This window comes from Phacochoerus africanus, chromosome 14, assembly GCF_016906955.1.
Source record: "Phacochoerus africanus isolate WHEZ1 chromosome 14, ROS_Pafr_v1, whole genome shotgun sequence".
Lineage (NCBI taxonomy): Eukaryota > Metazoa > Chordata > Mammalia > Artiodactyla > Suidae > Phacochoerus > Phacochoerus africanus.
Window position 1 is genome coordinate 31160867 of NC_062557.1, and position 24038 is coordinate 31184904.

Genomic DNA, 24038 nt, shown 5'->3' on the forward strand with positions numbered 1-24038 from the left:
AGAGTTGAGGTCAGACCCAGTCAGCTCAGTGCAGCGACTTTCTGCAGTATCTCTTGGTATCACCATAGGAGACTTCAGAAGGCAGAGTGGAAATGATTTATGATGTTATTTACCAGGTATTGCAGAGGTCAGGGGGCCTGAGGGTGGAAAATGGTATCATGGCAGCCAGGCAGGAAAGGGATGTGAGAAGGTAAGGAGGATAAAATCCAACTGCTAGAAGTAAATTAGAAAACTGGTATCTTTCTGGAATCACTGATATTAAACAGCAACAATTTATTTCATTTGCTACTTGCTTAGTTGAAGCATATTTAGAAAATCACTTGGCCACAAAAAGGCTTCTCAAAGAATTTTCAAGTAATGTCTATGGCCAGTTGTCTGGCTGTAAGTTTTTGCTGCTTAGCCCTAAAATAGCAATAGAATTATAAAAAAAAAATTTAAGTCGTGATTTGTTCTGTGACTGTCCACTGTAGTGTTTTGCCTCCCAAATAGTACCATGGGTTCTTTTGTGCATGATTTACCGTGGCTGCCTGATGGGAGGGGGAGGGAGTGGGAGGGATCGGGAGCTTGGGCTTATAAGACACAATTTAGAATAGATTTACAAGGAGATCCTGCTGAATAGCATTGAGAACTTTGTCTAGATACTCATGTTGCAACAGAAGAAAGGCTGGGGGGAAAATGTAATTGTAATGTATACATGTAAGGATAACCTGACCCCCTTGCTGTACAGTGGGAAAATAAAAAAAAAAGAAAAAAAATAAACTCAGAAGTTTACTACTACATCCCTAAAATCCCAATCCATAATTTATCTTAGTAAATTATTATATCTCTGTTATCTAGATTCTTATTTCAGCTGTTGAATTGTTTATTTTTATTTCTTAATATAACAAGGTAGAATAAGCCCAACTGAATGTTGGGTAGCAGTGTTTCCCAGAATGTGCTTTGCAGACATTAGTCCCGTGAGATGTTACAAGATAAATAAATCAAAGAGTGAGGGAGGCATAGATGGTCAGAAAACTTGAGGAAAACAAGTCATTATGTTACCTTTTGGATGTTCACAATGCTTATTACCATATCAAGGTTATTGGAAGCCCTGTGGGAAAGAAGGTTAACTTTTTCTAAATCCTACGTTTCTCTAACTTACTGGATCACTATCACTATCACCACCACCCGGTTTTGCTTTTGTACAGAACAGATTAATATCCTTTGGAACACACTTTGGAAAATATTGTTACATTTGAACATGTCTTCAGAACTTATCAAAAACAGTATAAGAATGAATTCTATGAGTGTGTTTTAAGTAATTATGAAATAGAATAATAGAGAGATGAAGACTATGGTATGGGCAATGGCCATAGATAGGCAAAAGTAGATGTCAGGATAAAAAGGAATTAATAATGTTTAGGAAAAATATTTTGGCCAAAACTTAAGTAGGAATGACGCCTACTTCTGTTATTCTAGGATTTGGAAAGCAGATATGTGTTTGTCATACCCATTTCACCATGATTTTTTGTTAAACAGTTAATAAAAATCACAGACTCTATGGGAATCTTGGAATGGCGATTTGTTAGCTGTGATACATTAGACATTACTAACATTTTGAGCCCAGTCCCTTATCTGTACAATGAAGACAAGATTATAGTAAGCATTTGGTATTGAATATACATAGTCCATAACAATATAACTGCACAAACTTCTCAATAAATTTTTGATATCATTAACTATTTGTATTCTCTTTTCCTACTCTGCATTCACCTCTTATTCTGAAGGGTCCAGCTTTAAAGTTATACTCATATAACAATTACTTTCTCTGCTCAGTCCTTTAAATTATATTTTTTCTATTTTTAGTTCTAACTTCCACATAGAAGATGGGTATAATTAGACTTGGATTTTTATCTCTGATAAGATTGCTATTATGTTTTACCTTGTAATTAACTGTCAGAGATCAAGCTAGAAGTAAGAGAAATTGTCATCTCTGCTATTGTCATCTCTTTTTGGTTGTTGCCATTCACTTGTTCATGAATTATTAATATTATCTTCAAGGCATAGTTTCTGTGCAGCAATCTTTTTAAACCATTTTGGCTGTGACATTACATTTTTTTTTAGTTAAAACAAGACACCTAATCAATGAGTGTAATAAATTAATGGGTTGATGTGAACTATCTTGGTTGATAATGTCCAGTATTTTGTTAGCATTAAATACTATAGAGTGGATGACTTTAGGGAGTGTTTTTGTTGCTAACTCATAGTCTTTTTTAAAGTGAAGTATAGTTGAATTATAGTACTGTGTTAATGTCAGGTGTGCAACATAGTAATTAAGTATTTTTCCAGATTATATTCCATAGTAGTTTATTAAGAGAATCTGAGTATAATTCCCTGTACTATACGGTATATCCTTGTTGCCTACCTATTTTATATATAGTAGTTTGTATTGGTTAATCCCATACCCCTAATTTGTCCCTCCCCCTTTCCTCTCCCCTTTGGTAACCATAAGTTTGTTTTCTATGTCTGTGAGTCTGTTTCTCTTTTACATGTAGATTCATTTGTATTATTTTTTTGATTCTACGTATAAGTGATATCATACGGTGTTTGTCTTCTATTTGACTTATTTCACTAAGCATGATAGAGACTCTAAGTCCATCCATACTGCATTCCATTCGTTTTTGTTACTGATTAATATTCCATTGTGTGTGCACACACACGTTTGTGTATATATATATATACATACATACATTCATATATATGTTACAAACACATATACTTCTAAACACAGCCTTGGTATTTGGACTTTTAAGGAAAATTATATTGTTAAAATAAAAATCATAAAGATGACAACAGAGTATATGTACCTTATAATCATCTAAATTTTGTTGTAAGTAACAAAAATACAAGGTTAAATTTTAAAGAATTAAGTTATCCCAGATAATTTAATTTTATTATTAATTAATTTTTTTTAGGGCCACACCTGTGGCATATGGAAGTTCCTGGACTAGGGGCCAAATGAGAGCTGCAGCTGCCAACCTGCACTACAGCCACTGCAGCACCAGATCCAAGCTGTGTCTGTGACCTACATTGCAGCTCACAGCAGTGGCAGATCCTTTAAGGCACTGAGCATAACCAGTGATCAAACCCTCATCCTCATGGATTCTAGTTGTGTTCTTAACCTGCTGAGCCCAATGGGAACTTCCTATCTGAGAATATTTTAATGTTCTCTTTTATCTAATGAAAGGATTCCAAAGTTAAAAACAATCTTCTTATTGGAACGCAAAATTCTAAGACGCATCAAAAGTATTTTTATGTTAGTTCTCATAATTAGTATCTAATATATAACTTTTCTCTTGTATTTTAATATTGACAGCTTCCTCCCTGTGATTCCTTAGAAGCAGATGAAATGGAAAGACTTAAACATGAAAGAAATGATGCCTTGGAAGAAGTAAATATACTTAAGGTAATATCCAAATTAGCTTCCTTATATTTTCTTTACAAAAAAGAAAAGAGAAAATTACCTTTTGTTGAATTCTGGAGTATTAGGGCTTAGTTTTATATTTTAAGAAGATTAATATAAAAAAGCTTAGTATTGAGTATTAACATCAAGTGATTTGATATTTATTTCTTCAGCTGACCTTTAGAGAATTAATTTTTCAGTTCTACACACTTATTATTTATATATCATAATTTCTAAGTGTCAATGTGATCAGTGGTTTTTAGTCATACCTTCTGATCTGACTACTTCTCAACCTTTTTTTTTTCTCACACTGATGGTAAGAATGGGGTGCCAACACAGATTAGATGAGGAGCCAACAAAGCAAACCATGAGAATTTTGGATCCTCAGATGTTCATTGGAAAAATACATTTTCTCCCTGTTCATGGGCATGCTTCAGGGACATCTTCTTTTGTCAGCATAGTTTGGAATTAAGGCAATATGATTTAAGGGAAATAAAAACACACAGTATATCCCAAATATACTTTAAGATTTCAGTTCTCTTTATATATTTTATTTCATATTTACTAGAGTATTATTTATAATATATCCTAATTTTTGTAGAAAGCCATTATATATTTCAGATCTTCAAGAAAAACAACATAACTACTTGGTTTACCATTAGTTAACCATAGGAATATATTTTAAAACTATTTTAAATTATTTTCTTAAGTAAGTATAATTCTGTTATTTGTTTAATTATTATTAAAGCCAAACCTTTACACGAAAAAAAGAATTTCCTTGCTACCTCAGTTTTTAAATTCTGACCCCTAGAGGAAGCCATCATTTAACATAGCTTGTTTACCCTTTAAGAGATTTGGTCTATGTAGCCAACCATATGTTTAAATACATGTGTATACATATATATTTTAACTTTGACAAAATTACTTCATTAATTACACACTTTTTTTGCAACTTGCTTTCTTTTTTTTCTCTTTGTTAACATTATAGCTTGGGCTACTTTTCAGGTTAATATACTTATCTACCTAATTCTTTTTAACACTTCTATCAACAAAAGGTTCAGTTCTAGGTTACTTAGTCAGTTCCTTATTGATGGATATTTGGCTATTTCCAGTTTTCCAGTATTAAAAACAATTTCATTATAAATATGTTTGGGCAATTGCCCAATTGTAAAAGTATGAATTGAATAAGTTTCTGAAAGCAGAATTGCTTTATCAAAGGATATGAACATATAAAATTTTATATCTTACTAAATTTCCTTTGAAAAGATATTACCAATTTATGTTCCCTCCAAATATATATAAGCATTTTATTACTAAAGGAAATATTTTATATGCTTCTTTTTGCATCTTTGAAACCAGTCTTTCCACAATTTTTGTATGACAATTGAGTCGAGATGAAAAATACAAATTTTGTTTTAAAAATAAATTCATAAAAATAAATTTAAATATAAATTCTTCATATTCTCTTTGAAAACATCAATAATATTGGTTACATTGGTAAGATAGCATTTTTATATAATTTACTGTGCATAAATCATTAAATCATGGCTCACCAGAACTTTCTGAGATTCGGTTCTTTTTCATTTCCTTAATATTTATCACTGTTAAATTTAGTGATGTATTTCAAGTTTTTGTTGAAATATCAGTAGCAGTTATTAGAATTTTAATTTAAAACTATATCCATTTAACATTTAAACAAAGCTGTCCTGAGAAGCTATTCAGTAAATCAGTATTCACATTTAAAATTTATGAAATGTAACCGAACATATCCTAATATGACAAAACCTGAAATCACAGGTAAAATGTATTCTATCTTTGATAATTTCCTCTCCCTGAAAACCTATCTATTGGCTGAGAACCACTTGTTTAGCTGTAGAAAAGGTTGTATAAAGTGATAAATATTTTATTTGAGGTAATGTTTTTGTACTTTCAGTTTTTCTGCTTGTATTATACACACATTATACAAATAACAGAGGTTATTCAGTGACGTTCATAAAGTGTGTAGATGGTCTCTCATCACTTCCCATTATCCTGTGACATCTCTATTCTTCATGTCTAATTTGAGGTACAAGTAAAAATGAAGCCAAGAGAATTTGATGCCACTGGCTAATTTTTATTTTGCAAGAATGATTTTTAAAATTACTACGGACTTTATTTAACTTAAAGCCTTTCTGCAGAATACACATTGCTACTGCTTTGCAAAGCTGAATGAAAATAGATATATTTTCCATTTACAGATGCAAAAAACTAGGACACAAAAAGTGAAGGTGACTTGCTAGAGCATAAAAGCACAGGAGCCAGCAGTTTCTTGGCTCCTGGTCTGTGGCAGATTCATTAGATTGCTATGTTATATTCATCTTCATGTACCTTCATTTTATCTCTTAGACAAGAATGATCTAAAGCGTAACAGAAAGCGGATTGCTTCTTATAAACATGGCAATGTTGCCATGAATATTTACCACTCAGTATAATCTTTGAGCAATTCCTCTGCTCAGGTTTATAGTAAAATGATTCTTAAATTACTCTTAGTATCTCTAATTTGATCAAAAAATATGACATACTTAACAAAATTCAACATTTTAGGGTATGTCCTTAACTTCATTTTAAGTTCAAATATTTTAATATTTGATTGACATGCCTAATATTACTCTACCTTAGTAACTATTATTTCATATTTTGGTTACAGCAGTCATATCTTCATTTGTATGGGTAATCTTCCAAGAATAAGCTAAATTCAAGAAATAATATGGGGAGTTCCCATCGTGGCACAGTGGTTAACGAATCGACTAGGAACCATGAGGTTGTGGGTTCGATCCCTTCCCTTGCTCAGTGGGTTGACCATCCGGCGTTGCCATGAGCTGTGGTGTAGGTCACAGATGTGGCTCGGATCCCGCGTTGCTGTGGCTCTGGCATAGGCTGGCAGCTACAGCTCCGATTAGACCCCTGGCCTGGGAAACTCCATATGCCACGGGAGCGGCCCAAGAAATGGCAAAAAAAAAAGACAAAAAAAAAAGAAATAATAGTAACCCAATTTCATAGCCCTCTGTAGTATAGAGAGACTTCTAAGTTATAATAATAATGCTCTTCAATTTTCAAACTCTTTGGCAATGACAACTATTATCCAACATTCGGTTAATATTATCCACTTTGATCCTGACTGACTTATTTTGGACCTCAGATTTTGAGATTTTTAACGGAGAACTTTTCTTTTTTGTGTGTGTGTGCTTTTTAGGGCTGCACCCACAGCATATGGAGGTTCCCAGGCTAGGGGTCAAATCAGAGCTACAGCTGCTGGCCTACACGACAGCTCACGGCAATGCCAGATCCTTAACCCACTGAGCGCAGCCAAGAATTGAACCCACAACCTCACATTCCTAGTTGGAGTCATTTCCGCTGCTCCACGACAGGAACTCCAGATTTTGAGATTTTTAAAACTGGCTAATTATTGCAACAGAAAGCACACTGACATCACAATTATATTGTAAGTAACTAATTACTTTAGTTATTAGTTGATATACATAAAGCCAGAAAAGTGACTGGGAACTACATTTTCAATTAGATGTTTGGGAATTTGTAAGCTTTGAAACGAAGCCCTAAAATGACACCCATTGATACCTTCATAACAAGTTATTAATTCAGTGGTTTTTAAATACAGGAAAAATTATTTGAATCAGAAAAGCAAAGGAAACAATTGACAGAAGAACTCCAGAATGTAAAGCAAGTAAGTGCATGTATTATGTGTGCATTTCGTGTATGCATTCATAAATATGTGAGTTATAATTCCAGAGCACTGATGTGTATAATACCCCAGAGCTTATAAATGTAAACAATATTGTATAAGATGGGGTAAATCTTAAAGGCAATCGGTTGCAGGCTCTGTACCTATGCTGTTCATGCTGCCAAAGGAAATGTTAAAACTCCTCTTTGAAATTTCTTTCAAAACCAGATCGCCATGGACTGAAATGATCAGTCTCATTGCTTTTCTATTCTTTTTTTTCTTTTGCTTTTATTCTTCCATTTTCTTTTCTTCTTTTATTCATACTCATTTTATTAAGATAAAAACAAAATAAGTGAAAAAAAGCCTTCCAAGTTGCATTTTTAATTATATTTTTAATAATAAAAAGTAAATTATTTTCATTCTTTAAAGAATTTTAGTTTGCTTAAAACAAAACAAAATTACATCATCATGAAACAGATACAAATAACAAACAATTAATAACAGTAGAGGAGTTCCCGTCGTGGCTCAGTGGTTAACGAATCCAACTAGGAACCATGAGGTTTCAGGTTCGATCCCTGGCCTCGCTCAGTGAGTTAAGGATCTGGTGTAGCCATGAGCTGTGGTATAGGTCACAGACGTGGCTCGGATCTGGCATTGCTGTGGCTGTGGCGTAGGCCAGCAGCTATAGCTCCGATTCAACCCCTAGCCTGAGAACCTCCATGTACTGCAGGAGTTGCCCTAGAAAAGGCAAAAAGACCAAAAACAAACAAACAAACAAAAACAATTAATAACAGTAGATAGTTAGGAGGACATTGTTATAGATCAGTGGCAATCTCCTGATTTTGAATCTCCCCAAGATTATCCTCCCTGAAAACATAAAATTGACAGAGCAAATAAAATCAACCATACAGGACCCATACCTTAAATATGGCTGTGTGACAGAGAGCACCAGAACCTTCAAAGTACATATAAATAGAGTTTAAAAATTTCAAGAGATTCTTTGCAGCCTGCCTGCCGCTGAAACTGGAATACAAAGAGCAGAGGAAGTAAGTTTTAAAAATTGTCGAAAGGAATAAGAAGAAACTGAGCAATTAGATGAAGTACTAGTAAAATCATACCCCAGAAAGAGAAAATGCAACTATGAATGCCAAAATACTGAACAGAGGCTAGGATTTGGTTCTCAGCACTTGGGAAAGTGTGTGCAACCAGAAATGGCAGCCTTTAAGAATCATAGTTTCAAAGTTCCTGTTGTGGCGAAGCGGAAACGAATCTGACTAGGAACCATGAGGTTGCGGGTTCGATCCCTGGCCTTGCTCAGTGGGTTGGGGATCCGGCGTTGCCGTGAGCTATGGTGTAGGTCACAGACATGGCTCGGATCTGGCATTGCTGTGGCTCTGGCCTAGGCAGGCAGCTGTAGCTCTGATTAGACCCCTAGCCTGGGAACCTCCATGTGCTGTGGGTGCAGCCCTAAAAAAAGGACAAAAAAGACAACAACAACAATAACAACAAAAAAGAATCATAATTTCTGGGGACGGATCAAATAGAGAAGGGTGGGTGTCCCTTAGAGACTAGGAAATAAAAAGACGGAAATAAGAGGGAAAAGGTAAGGATCTTGCAGAAGTGAAAGAGAAGCAAGACATACTAAATCTCCATCTATACCCCCACCACGACCTCTGACACATAATCCACAAAAGAAATTGCACAGAAGAGGGTGCTGTTGAACTACAAATTCTTTCTATGAAAGAAAAAGGAATAGGAAAAAAAAAAGCTGTCCCAGTCATTACAAAACAACTGTAAAAATCAAACTGTATGAATTAAAGCTTTCCTCCTGATGAAAACACTTCAAAACAATTCATCCACAAAGCTAACGAAAACTGTAACACCACACTGTGAACAATTTAATATCCTCAAATAAGCATTTGGCATTAAGAAAAAACACTTCAAATCAGAATTTAAAAACTAAAACGAGAAAATGACAAAACAGGAATAAATTAAATGAGAGTTGATAAAACTAGGAAAGAGAAGAAAAGAACAAAATGATAACAGAAATGAAAATTAAATTAGAAGTTGCCAAAGGAAGAATATAATCAAATGAAAAGGCCTCACAGAAAATCAGAAAAATAAGAATGAAATAAAGAAATTAAAGATATTCTTGAAGTAAATCAAAACAACTCAACGGCACTAATATTTAGAACTATATGCTAAGAAAACTTACCAGAAGTACAAGATAACCTGAAACTGTTATTGGATAGTGGGGAAATTTAACTTGGCAAGATCAACTCTAGGAAATATCCTAGTAAAACTAATAGGCTTCAAAATAGAGGAAAAAATTCATAGTGCCTCCTAATGAAAAGATCAAATAACTTACAAAGGCAGTAGAATTAAACCAGCATGAACCTTCTTTACACAACATACAAAGTAAGGTATTAATGGAGCTATATTTTCAAGAAACTAAAGGAGGGAATGTGTAAATGAAGAATATTGTATACCTGGAGTTCCCGTCATGGCACAGTGGTTAACGAACCCAACTAGGAACCATGAGGTGTGGGTTCGATCCCTGGCCTCGCTCAGTGGGTTAAGGATCCGGTGTTGCTGTGAGCTGTGGTGTAAGTCGCAGACGCAGCTCAGATCCCGCATTGCTGTGACTCTGGCATAGGCCAGCGGCTACAGCTCTGATTTGACCCCTAGCCTGGGAACCTCCATATGCCGTGGGTGTGGCCCTGGAAAAGACCAAAAAAAAAAAAAAAAAGAGTATTGTATACCAGCAAACTGACTTGCAGATAGCAATGCCATAGGAAAACAGGAATGTGCCAGTATTCAGAGAATAATGTACACATGTAGTATTCCTAAGGAATCTGGGAGAGGGTGAGTTTCAGCCAGCCAAAAAGTAGCTTTGACAAGAATTTCCAAACAGTGAGCATTTCCTATATGTTATTGTATAAGCTGAGATTACAGTGAGTGTGAGTTCACAGGTAAAAGAATGCTGTGTAAATATTGCATGTCTGACAAAAATCAAAGATGCAATTATTTTTTAATGAGAGGATAAGGGAAAAGAAAGAACATAGAATATGATCATTCTGTTGTATAATAGCCAGCAAATATCATATAAAACAGGGACACCAAACAGTAAGAGATTAGGTGAAGACAAAGGGGATTTCAGGCAGTATTAAAAGTAATAATACAGAGTTCCCATTGTGGCTCAGCAGTGACAAATGTGACTAGTATCCATAAGGACTTGGGTTTGGTCCATGGCCTCTCTCAGTGGAGCTAAGGATCTGGCATTGCCATGAGCTGCAGTGTAGGTCACAGACGCAGCTCAGATCCCGCATTGCTGTGGCTGTGGCATAGGCCAGCATATGTAGCTCTGATTCAGCCCCTAACCTGGGACCTGCTATATGCCATGGGTGCAGCCCTAAAAAAAAAAAAAAAAAAGTTGTAATACAAAGGTAATCTGTAGAGTATGAATAAACACATGCAGTAAATATATACAATAATTTCAACAAGAGACGATATGGCAGAATTGAAATTGAACATAATTGTGATCTTAATCAACATAAATAAGTTTACCATACCTATTAAAAGGTTTTCTTAAGAAAATGTAGTTTACTAAAAAAATGACCTCAGTAGAAAGAGATTAACAGGCTCATTTCAATAGAAGAAATGAAGTTACCAAGAAACCACCCTGTAGAAAAGGACCAGGCCAAATGATTTCACAGGAGAATTTAGCCAAACCTTTGGCAATCAATCCCAAAACTACAGAAATGGCTTCTGAGTATTAAAAAGAAGGAGAAGAAGGAAAAAAGAAAGAAGATTACCAAATTCATTTCTTAAAGCAAATATAACACCTAATGCCTAAGAAAATGCAGTTAGACTGAAAAAACAACTAGGGACATACGAATTGAAAAAGAAAAAATAAAACTGTCTCTGTTTGCAAGTGACATAATTGTATGCAGAAAACCCTAATGAACCAACGATAAAACTAACTTGACGAAGAACTCACAACTAGCAAGATATAAACTTAATATGCAAGACTCAGTTGCATCCATATACACAAATGATAACCAATTAGAAGTTTTAGCAGTTGATGGAGTTCCTGTCATGACTCAGCAGAAACAAATCCAACTAGGAACCATGAGGTTGTGGGTTCGATCCCTGGCCTCGCTCAGTTGGTTAAGGATCTGGTGTTTCTGTGTGGTGTAGGTCACAGACGTGGCTTGGATCTGGCGTTGCTGTGTCTGTGGCATAGGCTGGCAGCTGTATCTCCAATTAGACCCCTAGCCCAGGAACTTCCATTGGCTACCGGTACGGCCCTAAAAAGCCAAAAAAAAAAAAAAAGTTTTAACAGTTGAGATGAAGCCAAAATTATATAGAAGACTGAGCAAAAGCCATGAACAAAACATTCATCAAAAAAAAAAAGCAATGAGAAGGTCATACGAAACATGAAAAGTTATAAAACATCTGAAAAGATATTCAATCTTTCTCATAATAAGAGTAAAACCAATTAAATCTGCATTGAGGCAGGGCTTCTAGTACTGAGTGAGACACTGGCAGAATACATTCAACAACAGAAAACAACTTTAAAATGTGTACATTACACAATGAGCAACTACCAAAGGAATTGGAAACTGAACATAGACCAGCTGCTTGCTCCTCTGAGAACAGGGGAACTATGCGAAATAAATTTCTTATTTCTACGATTTTAAGCCTGGAGCTCACAGCAATCTGATACCAACAGAAATTGACTCACACTTATGGTCGCTTGATATTTGAAAAGTTTCACAGACAATTGAGTGGGGAAAAGCTGCTCATTACAGTACATGGTTCTAGAGCAAGGAAATGTTTATATAAGAAAATTTTAATCTCAACTTCTACCTCATATCATATTTAAAAATTAACTCTGAATAGTTTATAGATCTAGACGTAAGAACTAAAAATTAAATTCCAGAAGAAACTTTCGTGATGTTGGGTTAATCAAAGTTATCAAACTATGTACCTAAAATTAGTAAATTTTACTTAGCAAAGTAAATTCTGCCTAGACAGAGAAATTTTTAAAAAATGCAAATCCAATTTTTCATCCATCAGATTAACAAATATTCAACAGTTCAGCAGTGCACAGCTGGTGAGACTGTTTCAAAATAGGCATTCTCACACATTGCCGGTGGTAATGCAAAATGGTATGCAGCTATGAAGGAGAATTTGGCATTTCTGATTGAGCTATGTATGCATTTATCCCTCAACCTGGCAACCTCATTTCTAGGACTTTACCCTGAAGACACACCTCTAATAATGTTAAAATACATATGCACAGTATTTATTGCAGTATTATTTGTATTTATCTTTACAAAAGAAACCAAAGGATGGATAATGTACACAGCAATGAAATAGATTATCTACTGTATGGGTGGACACAGAGTGGATAAGATTGCAGGAGGGAGTGACACCGCTCTGAGAATACCTTTTTACATAATTTTTATTTTGGGGCATGCTAATGTTCTACACGTTCAAAATAGATAAATCAATAAAGCTAGGAAAGGGAAAATGAACTTAAACCTACAAGCAAACTGAAATGAATTCGTTTGCATTTCAAACAAATGCCGTAGCTGTACTAAAGGAAAACAAAGAATCAATTCAAGTGACTTATGAGACAGTATTTGTGTTCAGTGTTTAACAGGTAGGAATGAGTTAGAAAAGAATTGCAAACAAATCCCAAACTTTTTTTAGTATGTTTTGTTGTTTTAGAAGTGTGGTCAAAGACATTCTGAAATACTTTTTAGATGTAATAAAGTTCTCAGCAAATATATTGATTGTTGTTGAAAGCCAGAATCTCAATGAAAAAGCAAAGACATACAGAATAGAATGAAGGAATTCAAGAAAGAATCTTGTGGATGGACTGGAATTGAAGGTATCATTATGAATGCATCCTTTCTAAAATATGCATGTATTATATGAGAATAAACATATATGTGCCCATGTATATATGTATGTGTGTATGTGTGCATGTGTATGTATATGTATTGTGTGTGTGTATTTTCTATATGTATATTCCTAGCTCTTTGAGCTGAAAGAGCCAAGAAGCAAACACCCCAATAGCAGTGAGCAAGGCCATAGCATATATCAGTACCCAGAAACCATTCTCCGATAATAGGAATCTAGGCTTCTTGGAGAAATGATTGATTTCAGGGCTGGTGTACAAAGTGAGCCTGAAACATCTTATGCCAGAAAATAAGGAAATGCCCCAAATGATGGGAACATATCATAAGGAACCAGCTTGAAGGGGCTCCCACAGGCCAATATGGAAGTAATTGAACACCAAAATAATTAAATACAGTAATGAATTAAAAAACATTGAAAAAATAATGATTCATGAGTCCACACCATTAGTAAAGACATGCATTAATTAATGGGGAGAACGGAGGGCTCTTGCTCATTATAGACTGTTGAGTGCTGACTTACGGTTACTGTAGAGAGGCTGCCAGTTTGGGGAGGTCAGCATTTTGCATCTGTTTCAGTAGAGATGGATCAGACTAGAATCATAAAATGCTAAATCTAGGGGGAATTTTTTAATGGAGAGCAGAATATATTCATATTTACATGGTTTTAAAGTAGCTCTCTATAAACTGCTCGCTAATTGCAAGGGGAAAATAGTAATTATACAGTAGTGAAATCAGACAACTCCTAGTCTGGTGCTAAAAAATGATACTGCCAGTAAAGAACAGACGAACATGAGTGACTTCAAATGTGATAACCTTGAAAAGGACATATAATCTACATAGTATTATGGCTGAGAATGTATGAACCTGAATCTGGCCATGAGGGAGCATCAGACAAACCCCAAATGGGACAGTTTTATTTTTTAGAAAGGTGTGTGTAGGTTTATAGGTGTGAAGGAGTTATAGTCTTCAGAACAGTCAATGCCAAAAAAAAAAACAGAAGAAAAGAGAGAAGACAGAAAGAACGGATGAGAGAAAGCGAGGGAAGAGAGAGACAGAGACAGGAAGGAAGAATGAAACAAGAAAGGAAGAAAGAAGGGATGAAGTGAGGGAGGAAGGAGAGAGGGAGGGAAGATTCCAGATTAAAAGAGGCTAAAGAGAAGTTCCCACTATGGCACAACAGGATTGGTGGTGTCTCTGGAGTGACAGGATGCAGGTTCGATCCCCGGCCCAGCACAGTGGGTTAATGATCTGGTGTTGCTGCAGCTGCAGCATAGGTCGAAACTGCAGCCTAGATCCATTCCCTGAAGTGAGAACTCCATATGCCTCAGAGCAGCCAAAAAATTTAATTTAATTTAATTTAAAAAGAGGCTAAAGAGACATGAAAACTACAATATCTGACTCTAAGAGGATGAAAGGCATGAAAACTAAATTCAATCACTGACTGACCCTAGACTGGATCTTGCACTGGAATGAAGAAAATGCTGTAAAGGATATTATTGAGACAACTGACAAAATTGGAATACAAATGGTAGATTAGACAAATGTATTGGCTCAGTGTTAAATTTCCTAAATCTGATGTCTGTACTACCGTTGTGTAAGAAGAATATCCTTATACTTAGGAAATACTAAGTTTGTAGGGTAATAACCACATCTTCTTCATCCATTCTTCCGACGATGAACATTTAGGTTGCTTCCATGCTTTGGCTGTTGTAAATAGTGCTGCTGTGAACATTGGGTTGGATGTATGTGTTTGAATTATAGTTTTCTCCAGATATATTCCCAGAAATGGGATCACTGAATCATATGGCAACTCTGCTTTTGGTTTTTTGAGGAGCCTCCGTACTGCTTCCATAGTGTCTGCACCAACAGACATTCCCACCAACAGTGTAGGAGGGGCCCCTTTTTTCCACATCCTCTCAAGCATTTATTGTAGACTTAGTAATAATGACCATTAGAACCAAGTGAGGTGGTACTTCATTGTGGTTTTGATTGGCATTTATTTATTGATTAGCAGTGTTGAGCATCTGTTTCTTCATGTGCTTGTTGGCCATCTGTATGCCTTTTTTGCAGAAATGTCTGTTTAGGTGTTGTGCCCATTTTTGCTCGGGTTTTTCTTGTTGTTGCTGTAATTGAGTTGTATGAGCTGTTTGTATATTTTGGAAATTAAGCCCCTGTTGGTTACATCACTTGAAAGTATTTTCTCTCAGTCTGTAGGTTGTCTTATGGTCATTATTATTTATAATAGAGGAAGAAATAGTAGGTGTGGAGAAAGAGGTGGGAATGATTTGTTTTAGCCATTAGATTTAGAGAAAGAAAATCTAATTCTGGCTGAGGAGGCTTTTTAGAGAAAAGGTAACATATGAACTGGACCCAACATGGAAAGGAAAGAGCATTCCAGGCAGAGGATGCAGCGTGAAAATCATGGTATAAAAGAGAAAGTCTTGGAGTTCCCATCGTGGCGCAGTGGTTAACAAATCCGACTAGGAACCATGAGGTTGCAGGTTCGGTCCCTGCCCTTGCTCATTGGGTTGACGATCCGGCGTTGCCGTGAGCTGTGGTGTAGGTTGCAGACGCGGCTCGGATCCTGCGTTGCTGTGGCTCTGGCGTAGGCCGGTGGCTACAGCTCCGATTGGACCCCTAGCCTGGGAACCTCCATATGCCGAGGGAGTGGCCCAAGAAATAGCAAAAAGACAAAAAAAAAAAAGAGAGAAAGTCTTGATTTAGAGTCATAAGTGGCCCCCTTTTTATGCCAATTTTACTATTATTTGTTAATATATTTACATTGTATCTGAAAATATGATAATATGTCTTATAATTTGTTCATAGGATTTGAGTTTTTAAGAACCTAAAACTATCAGGAATATAATAAAGTCCTTAAAAAATAATAGTTTTGATTTGTATTCTTTTATCATCATCACCATTATCTTATTGTTAAAGCCCAGGAATATAAGAGAGACAGGGACAGATGAAAGGGTTAGGAAATGACATTTAGGGATGGTGGCGGAGGTGGTGTGTTGGGGTCAAAGCAGATATGCACTTGAATACCAACCTAAGATTTTAGACATTGGACTGCCATTGAAGATACTTGACAAGGAGAGAAAAAACATCAACTCGTTTCACTTATAACCTTAGCCCTCTCTCTCCTTCACTCTCCGCATCCAACTTGTTGGCCCTACTTTTTAAAAATTGCAGAATTTTGCCACTTTTTACCACCGTCATCATCCATCATCTCCTGCCTGTGTTGTAATGATAGCTTCCTTCCAGATCACCCAGCTTTTACCCTTGCCCCATCCCCATACAGTCTAATCTGAACACAGCAGCCGGAAATATCTTTTGAAAACTCGTTAGAACTCTCCAAAACTTTCCATCTCATTCAGAGTAAAAGCCAAAATCCTACAAGCAGAAACCTAAAGTAAATGTCAAAGAGCCTCCTTGATCTACCATCCTATCCCCTTCCCACACTCCTCTTACCTCAATGACCTCATGCCTTACCACTCTCCCCCCACTTCCCCTACTAGTGCCCCAGCCCTTCTGACCTCCCTGCACCATCCCCTGACTAACGTTCCAGCTTTCCCTCTTTGTGGATAAGTTTTTTGGTATTCCTGATTGCTTTCTTATATACTTGTTATGTTTTTGTCCTTTATATCCACCAACTAGAGGGAAAGTTTTGTGAGGAGGGGAGCTATCCTTCATCTGTTCTCTGATATATCTTAGAACAATCACCGATATAGAGTAGGTGCTCAATAAATATTTGGTGAATGGTTGAAGGGCTGAGTGAAGAATATCTATACTTTAAGGAAGTTAACCTAGTAGAAGGTTTGGAAGTAACTGATAGCAGATAAGAGGCTCGTATAATAATCTAGACTAGCACTGTCCAATAGAAATATATTGGAAGTCACCTATCATTATTAATTTTCTAGTAGCCACATTTTAAAAAGAGTAAAAAGAAACAGGTAAAATTATTTTAAATATATTTTTATGTAATACATCTAAAATACTTTAACATGCAATAATATTAAAATTTTACTAGTGAGATATTTTTACATTTTTTCATACTGGTTTTTTTTGTTTGTTTTTTTTGTCTTTTTGCCATTTCTTGGGCTGCTCCTGCAGCATATGGAGGTTCCCAGGCTAGGGGTCCAATCGGAGCTGTAGCCGCCAGCCTATGCCAGAGCCACAGCAATGTGGGATCCGAGCCACATCTGCAACCTACACTACAGCTCATGGCAACACCAGATCCTTAACCCACTGAGCAAGGCCAGGGATGGAACCCACAACCTCATGGTTCCTAGTCAGATTCGTTAACCACTGAGCCACGACGGGAACTCCTCATGCTGTATTTTTGAAGTCCAATGTTATTTTACACTTACAGCACATCTTAATTTATACACTAAACTCTCATTGGAAATACTGCTATATTTAGATTCAACAGGAATTATAGTTGAAAAAGTAGATTCATATAACCAAATGTTCCAAATAAAGTTAAAAAATGTCCAGTAACTGAAATGAATAACAAAAATCTTTCTTTTAGTATTTATCCCCATATTGGCAAAACTTTTTTATGTTTTTAGAAGACCTTTTCTTTGAAGCAAAATCATTTCAAAGCTACATCTTTTTTTAAGTAAAGTATATCACTAATTCTAGGCAACTCATTAACATCAGATTCAAGGGAGTATTGCATATATTGAAAGCAACTGTAAATTTATTAAATAATCAACTAAGCATAATTTTCGTCAAAAATCAAAAGTCTTTAAGTTCTTGAAGTTAATTGATTTAACACTATGTCATTAAAATTAATAGATTTATGGTAGAAAACAGGTAAATCATTATTATTGATTTATATTATGGAAAGTTTCAATACCAGTATTAATTCTCACACTTGTCTAGTTTCACAAATAAGCTTTCTCTTTTCTTGCAACTTCAAATTTAGCTCATTCATATGCAATGTGATGTTGTTAATAAAATGTAATCACACTGCCATTTTCTTGTCTTGGATTATTGACTCTTAGGCAACCATTCCTTTTAAGAAAATCTTAAATCGAAGTTAGAAATACAGTAAATCTTTGTAAAGCTCTTCCATGGCTCAAAGAGCACTGGAAAAGAACACAGGAGTTCCCGTCGTGGTGCAGCGGAAACGAATCCGACTGCGAACCATGAGGTTGCAGGTTTGATCCCTGGCCTCGCTTAGTGGGTTAAGGATCTGGCGTTGCCCTGAGTTGTGGTGTAAGTAATAGATGCAGCTCGGATCCTGTGTTGCTGTGGCTCTGGCCTAGGCCTGTAGTAACAGCTCCAATTAGACCCCTGCACCACATGCCACAGGTGCAGCCTTAAAAAGACAAAAAAAGAAAAAAAAGAACACAGGATCATTAAATTTGTTTGTCTTCTAAACTAGTGAGGATTTGTAGAATTTGCATATATACTAAATAAGGTTAACAAATTTATCCATGTTGTTTTTTATACAGTTAACTTCAGGAAACTGAGCACAGAAATTTTCAAAATGTATCATACAATGGCATGAAACAAACAAAAAAGTCTCTTGTTTGAAAATGTCAATAACTCTGAATTTCTGATCCAGCTTAGCTGGAGCACCATCTATTGTGATAAAAAAACTTCTTCATTGTCCAGCTGAAGCTCTTGTTTGACAGATGTAAAAACATATCTATACCATAAGTCTACTTTTTTAGGCTGCCAGTTGATAACATTTTTTCAAAAAATTGGAGTCCATTAAGATTTTGCATGTCTGAAGTATGACTTTGGTGGTGTCTTCTATATCACATGGCTCACCTAAAGCTAAAGAAAAGTGCTTGTACTTCTTCAAATTTTGAATCAATTTATCATTGATATTGTTAGAAAATTCCTGTATTCTGTGGGCATTTGTTTCATGACCTAATTGAAATCTTTCATTTTTTTAAAATATTCTAATCTTCTATCATAACTGAACTTACCATATTGATATTAAAATGGTTTACTCTTTTATTCAAAGAATCCCAGCCATTTTATAGCTGCCAAAGTTAACACATGTTGAACACTTACTTCTGGTTTCAAGTAACTAATTTCATTGTTCTTATTTGACTGTTGAGAAAACTTCTTAATGAATTTATCATACATTTTCAAAAATCTCTTAATTGCTCACTTTTCAGATGTTTAAAAAAATTATCCAACAAACAGCTTTGTAAAGTGCAATTGCTTTCATTATGAAATTTGTAACATATCAGAGTTCCCATCGTGGCTCAGCGGAAACGAATACGAATAGGAACCATGAGCTTGCGGGTTCAATTCCTGGCCTCACAAAGTGGGTTAAGGATCCGGCATTGCCCTGAGCTGTGGTGTAGGTCGCAGACACTGCTTGGCTCCCGTGTTGCTGTGGCTCTGGCATAGGCTGGTGGCTACAGCTCCGATTAAACCCCTAGCCTGGGAACCTCCATATGCTGCAGGTGTGGCCCTCAAAAGACAAAAGAAAAAAAGAAAAAAAAGAAATTTGCAACATATCTTCTTCTAGTCTTTTTCTTATCCTTGTTATATTACTAGCTAATTTATCTCTATTTTGCATCTATAATATATCTTCATTTTAAATTAAAATTTTCCCATATCTACTTTTTAAAATACAAAATAATTTAACCATATTCTAATAAAAAGTATTTCAACTTTAATTACCAATCATGATTTACACATATTACTATAACTCATGCTATTGCATAAAATATTCAGATAAGTACATTGTTGTCTAAAAAAACTTTCGAAATTAATTAATTCTTTGACAGTAACCAGATCATTTATATAGTTTTTGTTGTTGTTGTTGTTTTTCTTTTTATGGCTGCACCTGAAATATATGGAGGTTCCCAGGCTAGGGGTCAAATTAAAGCTGCAGCTGCAGGCCTACACCATAGCCACAGCAACACCAGATCCGAGACACATGTGTGACCTATGCTGCAGCTTGTGGCAATGCTGAATCTTTAACCCACTGAGCGTCAGTCCAAGGATCGAACCTGCATCCTCACATACACTATGTTAGGTTCTTATCCCACTGAACCACAACTGAAACTCCCAGTTATGAGTTTATATATATAACATGAATGACACATGCCTGACACAAACACTACATACAGTTCAACACTAATATCTTAAATGATGCAGTGATTAAAGTGGAATATTACATTTCCATCAAAACAATAAAGTTTTGTGCAATGGAAAAATATTGTACAGTTAAGTTTTTAAATTTAAATACAAACTAATGACAATTTAATTAAAAATTCCATTCTTCAGTTGACTTAGCTATATTTCCGGTGCTCAATAGCCACATACAGCTAGTGGCTACCACATTGGACAGTGCAGATCTAGAACTCTGCATCCTTGCTACTCAAAGCCTGGTTGAGGACCAGCAGTGTCAGGAGCACCTGGAACTTAAAAATGTAATTTCAGGTCTTAACCCTAGACCTACTGAAACGGAATCTGCATTTATAAGTCCTTCGGTGATTTATATATATATATATATATATATATATATATATATATATATCTTAAAATTTGAAAAGCGCTTGTCCAGATAACAGGCAGCAGAGGATTTTACTAGGTAATGGCAAGGGAATTACACCAAGTATACCAGAGTGGTCTGTGTGAAAGATTCCATGAGAGTAAAGTCAACCAGACTTCATGGGGATAGCATGTGCAGTAATAATCCAAAAAAATTGGCTAAGACTTTGCAATGTGGTGATAGTCTATAATAATGCAGTTAACAAAAAAGGAGAAAAGAGATTGAGAGTCAAGATGTTTTAACTCATAGCCTTATTTAATGCATATTTTCCAATTTTAGGAACAATTTAAATATATATATGCCTGTGCATGCAAACACATGGATACAATCGGCACAACATTTCAGAAATACACACTTGCAATAAATATATACCACCCCAAATCAACCCTAAAGCCTTCAAATTTGACCACATATACCATTTATCTTCCCTTATGTATGTAGAGAATGTTATTATTCCGTTAAGAGGTTTTCAGGAATAGGGACTCTTTTTTGGCTGCACCTGTGGCATGCAGAAGTTCCCAGGCGAGGGATCAAACCCACACCATAGCAGTGACCCAAGCCACTGCAGTGACGACACCAGGTCCTTAACCTGCAGAGCCATGGAGGAACAGGACTGATTGTTAATGAAAGAGCTCCTATTCTTTAGTGAAAATACTACCTCTCCATGTTCCTAAGGATTAAATTTCTTATTTCACAATTAGCAAGAGCCTTTACAAATTGCAAATAGAAAATATCATTAACTCTTCTCTTAAAAAACTTAAAAACCAGAAATTTGAGTTGTATGAAATCTGGCAGTTTCTTGCCCCCCCCCCCCTTTTTTAGTATCCTTTTGAAGATCTTGATGTAAAATCAGTACAGTGCTAATAATTACACCATATAAACCCTTTAAATACATAGGTAACCTAATTATTAAAACACTGCTAGACTGATTTTCAGTTTAGGTTGCAGTGGTGGTTACCAGTTGCATCCAGAGGGAAAAAAGAACACAATTTGATATCCTTTGTTCACTGAAAACTTTTAATTGAATTTTTGTGATACAGTCACCTGGACATAAAAGCCAAATAATCTTTAAACTTTGGAAATTAATTTATCTTTATTTACTGTAATAACCCCAAAAGGAAACAATGAAGAAGTAAAAGAGAGAGACAAGGAAAATGGGGGGAAGGAAGGGAGAGGAAAGGAAAAAAGAAATTTTTAAAAAATGAAAAAACAATCTGTGAAGGGATCATTTTCCACTGAAAGGATCGGTACCTTTGTTTGTTTCAATCAGGTATGACTACCGGAATACTTGCTTTGTGTGTGTGTGTTTGTGTGTGTTTGTGTGTTTGTGTGTGTGTGTGTGTGTGTGTGTGTGTGTGTGAAGAACTGGTGGTACTGCTCTAAAATCTAAGTATTTTTTGATGAGTTTTTATGCCTTACATAATCAACCTTTCTGTTTAAAAACAAGTCATGAGCGCAATTTCCCATGAAATTATATATACTGCTTGTTAATTTTTCTTCAAGTTCTAACAACTTTTAACAGGCTTGGGCCATTTTTCTAGCAACTTACTTTGATCAACAACTTTCTAAAACCTACTCTCACACTCAAGTTGTTTTTAAAGTTTCTTTCAGCACCGTATTATGACCTAAGGCAGCAGTGAATTGGTGAACAGTCCAAAGCCAAAATATTTAACTTGTCTGAACCAGTCTTTGCCCCAAAGAAATAGGAAATTGTGCATTTGGCAACTTCTCAAACTTCAGATAAGCCCAGTTGTAGTTGGCCTCTCCTGTGCAAAGATTGGGTTGGACTGTTGAGGAGGGCATGAAGTCCTAAGGGAGAAATGTGAGGTCAGATCAACACAGGGTTTTCTGTGGACAGTTGAGGTTGAGCATGAATTTAGGTACAGCTAGTATAGCTGACATGCAAGATATCTTGGTTTACAGTTTAAGCAACAAAAGAAACTTTAAGAACAGATTAAATATATTTCTAAAAGGAGCAATAATATATGATCACTAGAGAAGTATTCACATTTTCACATTTTGAGAGATTTATTAATTTTATGTATTAAATAAATAGCAATGGAATCTTAAAAAACAAACAAAAATAAATAAATAAGGTACAAATGAACTTATTTCCGAAACAGAAAGAGACTCACAAACATAGAAAACAAAATTATGGTTACCAAACGGGAAGGGGAGAATTAATTAGGAGTTCAGGATTAACACACTACTATATATAAAATAACCAACAGGGAATAGTAGCACAGGGAACTAGACTCAATATTTTGTAATAACCTATAAGGGAAAAGAATCTGAAAAAGAATAGGTATATATAACTGAATCACTGTGCTGTATACCTGAAACTAACATGACGTTGTAAGTCACCTATGGTTCTGTTTAAATGTTTTTAATTAAAAATTTGTTTCAATAAAAAATGTGAAAAAAAAATAGTAAAGCCTCTAATTTTAAGAATTGATATGAATTCTCATACTGTTTTTATCCTTCTGATCTGAACTTTCTGTAATAGTTCAGTATGGAGCTAGTAGACATTCCAAGATGCTAGTCTCATTAAGAAAAATACATACATTTGATTTGACAGTTTTTTTCTCTTCTAAAAGGGGATGGTAGTAAAAAGTTCCTGTGTTTCCATTTCACATGCTCACTTGGTAACCTCAGAATGTCGACTTGTATTTTCTATTAAAAACCCTCTTTCCAAGGATTTCCTCCTGCTACTCTTATATAGTCACAGTAACTCCCTAACACCTGGCAACCAGTAATCTTCTCTATATCTATAGTTTTATCTTTCCAAGCATGTTATGTAAATGTTTTTCATGCAGTGTGTCACTTTGGGGGATTGGCTTTTTTCACTCAACATCGTTCCCCTGGACCCATTCAGGTTGTTTGCATATTCATACACTGTTCCTTTTTATTGCTGAGTTCATATAAAACTGATGAAATCTGATTAAGAGTGGTGGATTGTATCAATGAAATTTCCTGGTTGTGATATTTTACATACTAATGCTGCATAAAACCGTAGAAGAGACTGAGTGAAAAATACAGGAAACGTCTCTGTATTATCTTACAACTTATAATCTACAAAGATCTTAAAATGATTTTTAAAAAGCAAAAAACAAAAACCAAAAAACCCCCTCTTTGGGAAAAGAAATTGGAAATAATAAAGCTCTTACAACTGAATGGAGAAATTGATTAAACAAACTTGGTTGGTTTATTTTTCAACTTTAATTCCCTTCATGAGAATCAAAAAAAACCTGCAGTGTTAGTTTTGCCCAAGAAATTACCTAAGTTAAAGTCAGCTTGCTCAGAAAAGGAAAAGAAAGACAGCTCGGCTGGCATTCCTGTTTGCAGACAGGAGCCATATTTAGTGATTCACTGGAGGTGAATGTAGCATTCTAAGCAAGCTTTGGCAAACAAAGA

General features: G+C 35.5%; 1 protein-coding gene across 2 annotated transcripts in view; it reads left to right on the forward strand.

The window, feature by feature from the left end:
- STXBP4 (syntaxin binding protein 4) overlaps window positions 1–24038 on the forward strand; it is a 191474-nt gene that overhangs the window by 76008 nt on the left and 91428 nt on the right. For both annotated transcript variants that reach the window (XM_047759350.1, XM_047759351.1), the window contains exons 12-13: window positions 3356–3445; window positions 7098–7163. In XM_047759350.1, coding sequence (XP_047615306.1) covers window positions 3356–3445; window positions 7098–7163 — 156 coding nt within the window. The remainder of the gene's footprint in view (window positions 1–3355; window positions 3446–7097; window positions 7164–24038) is intronic.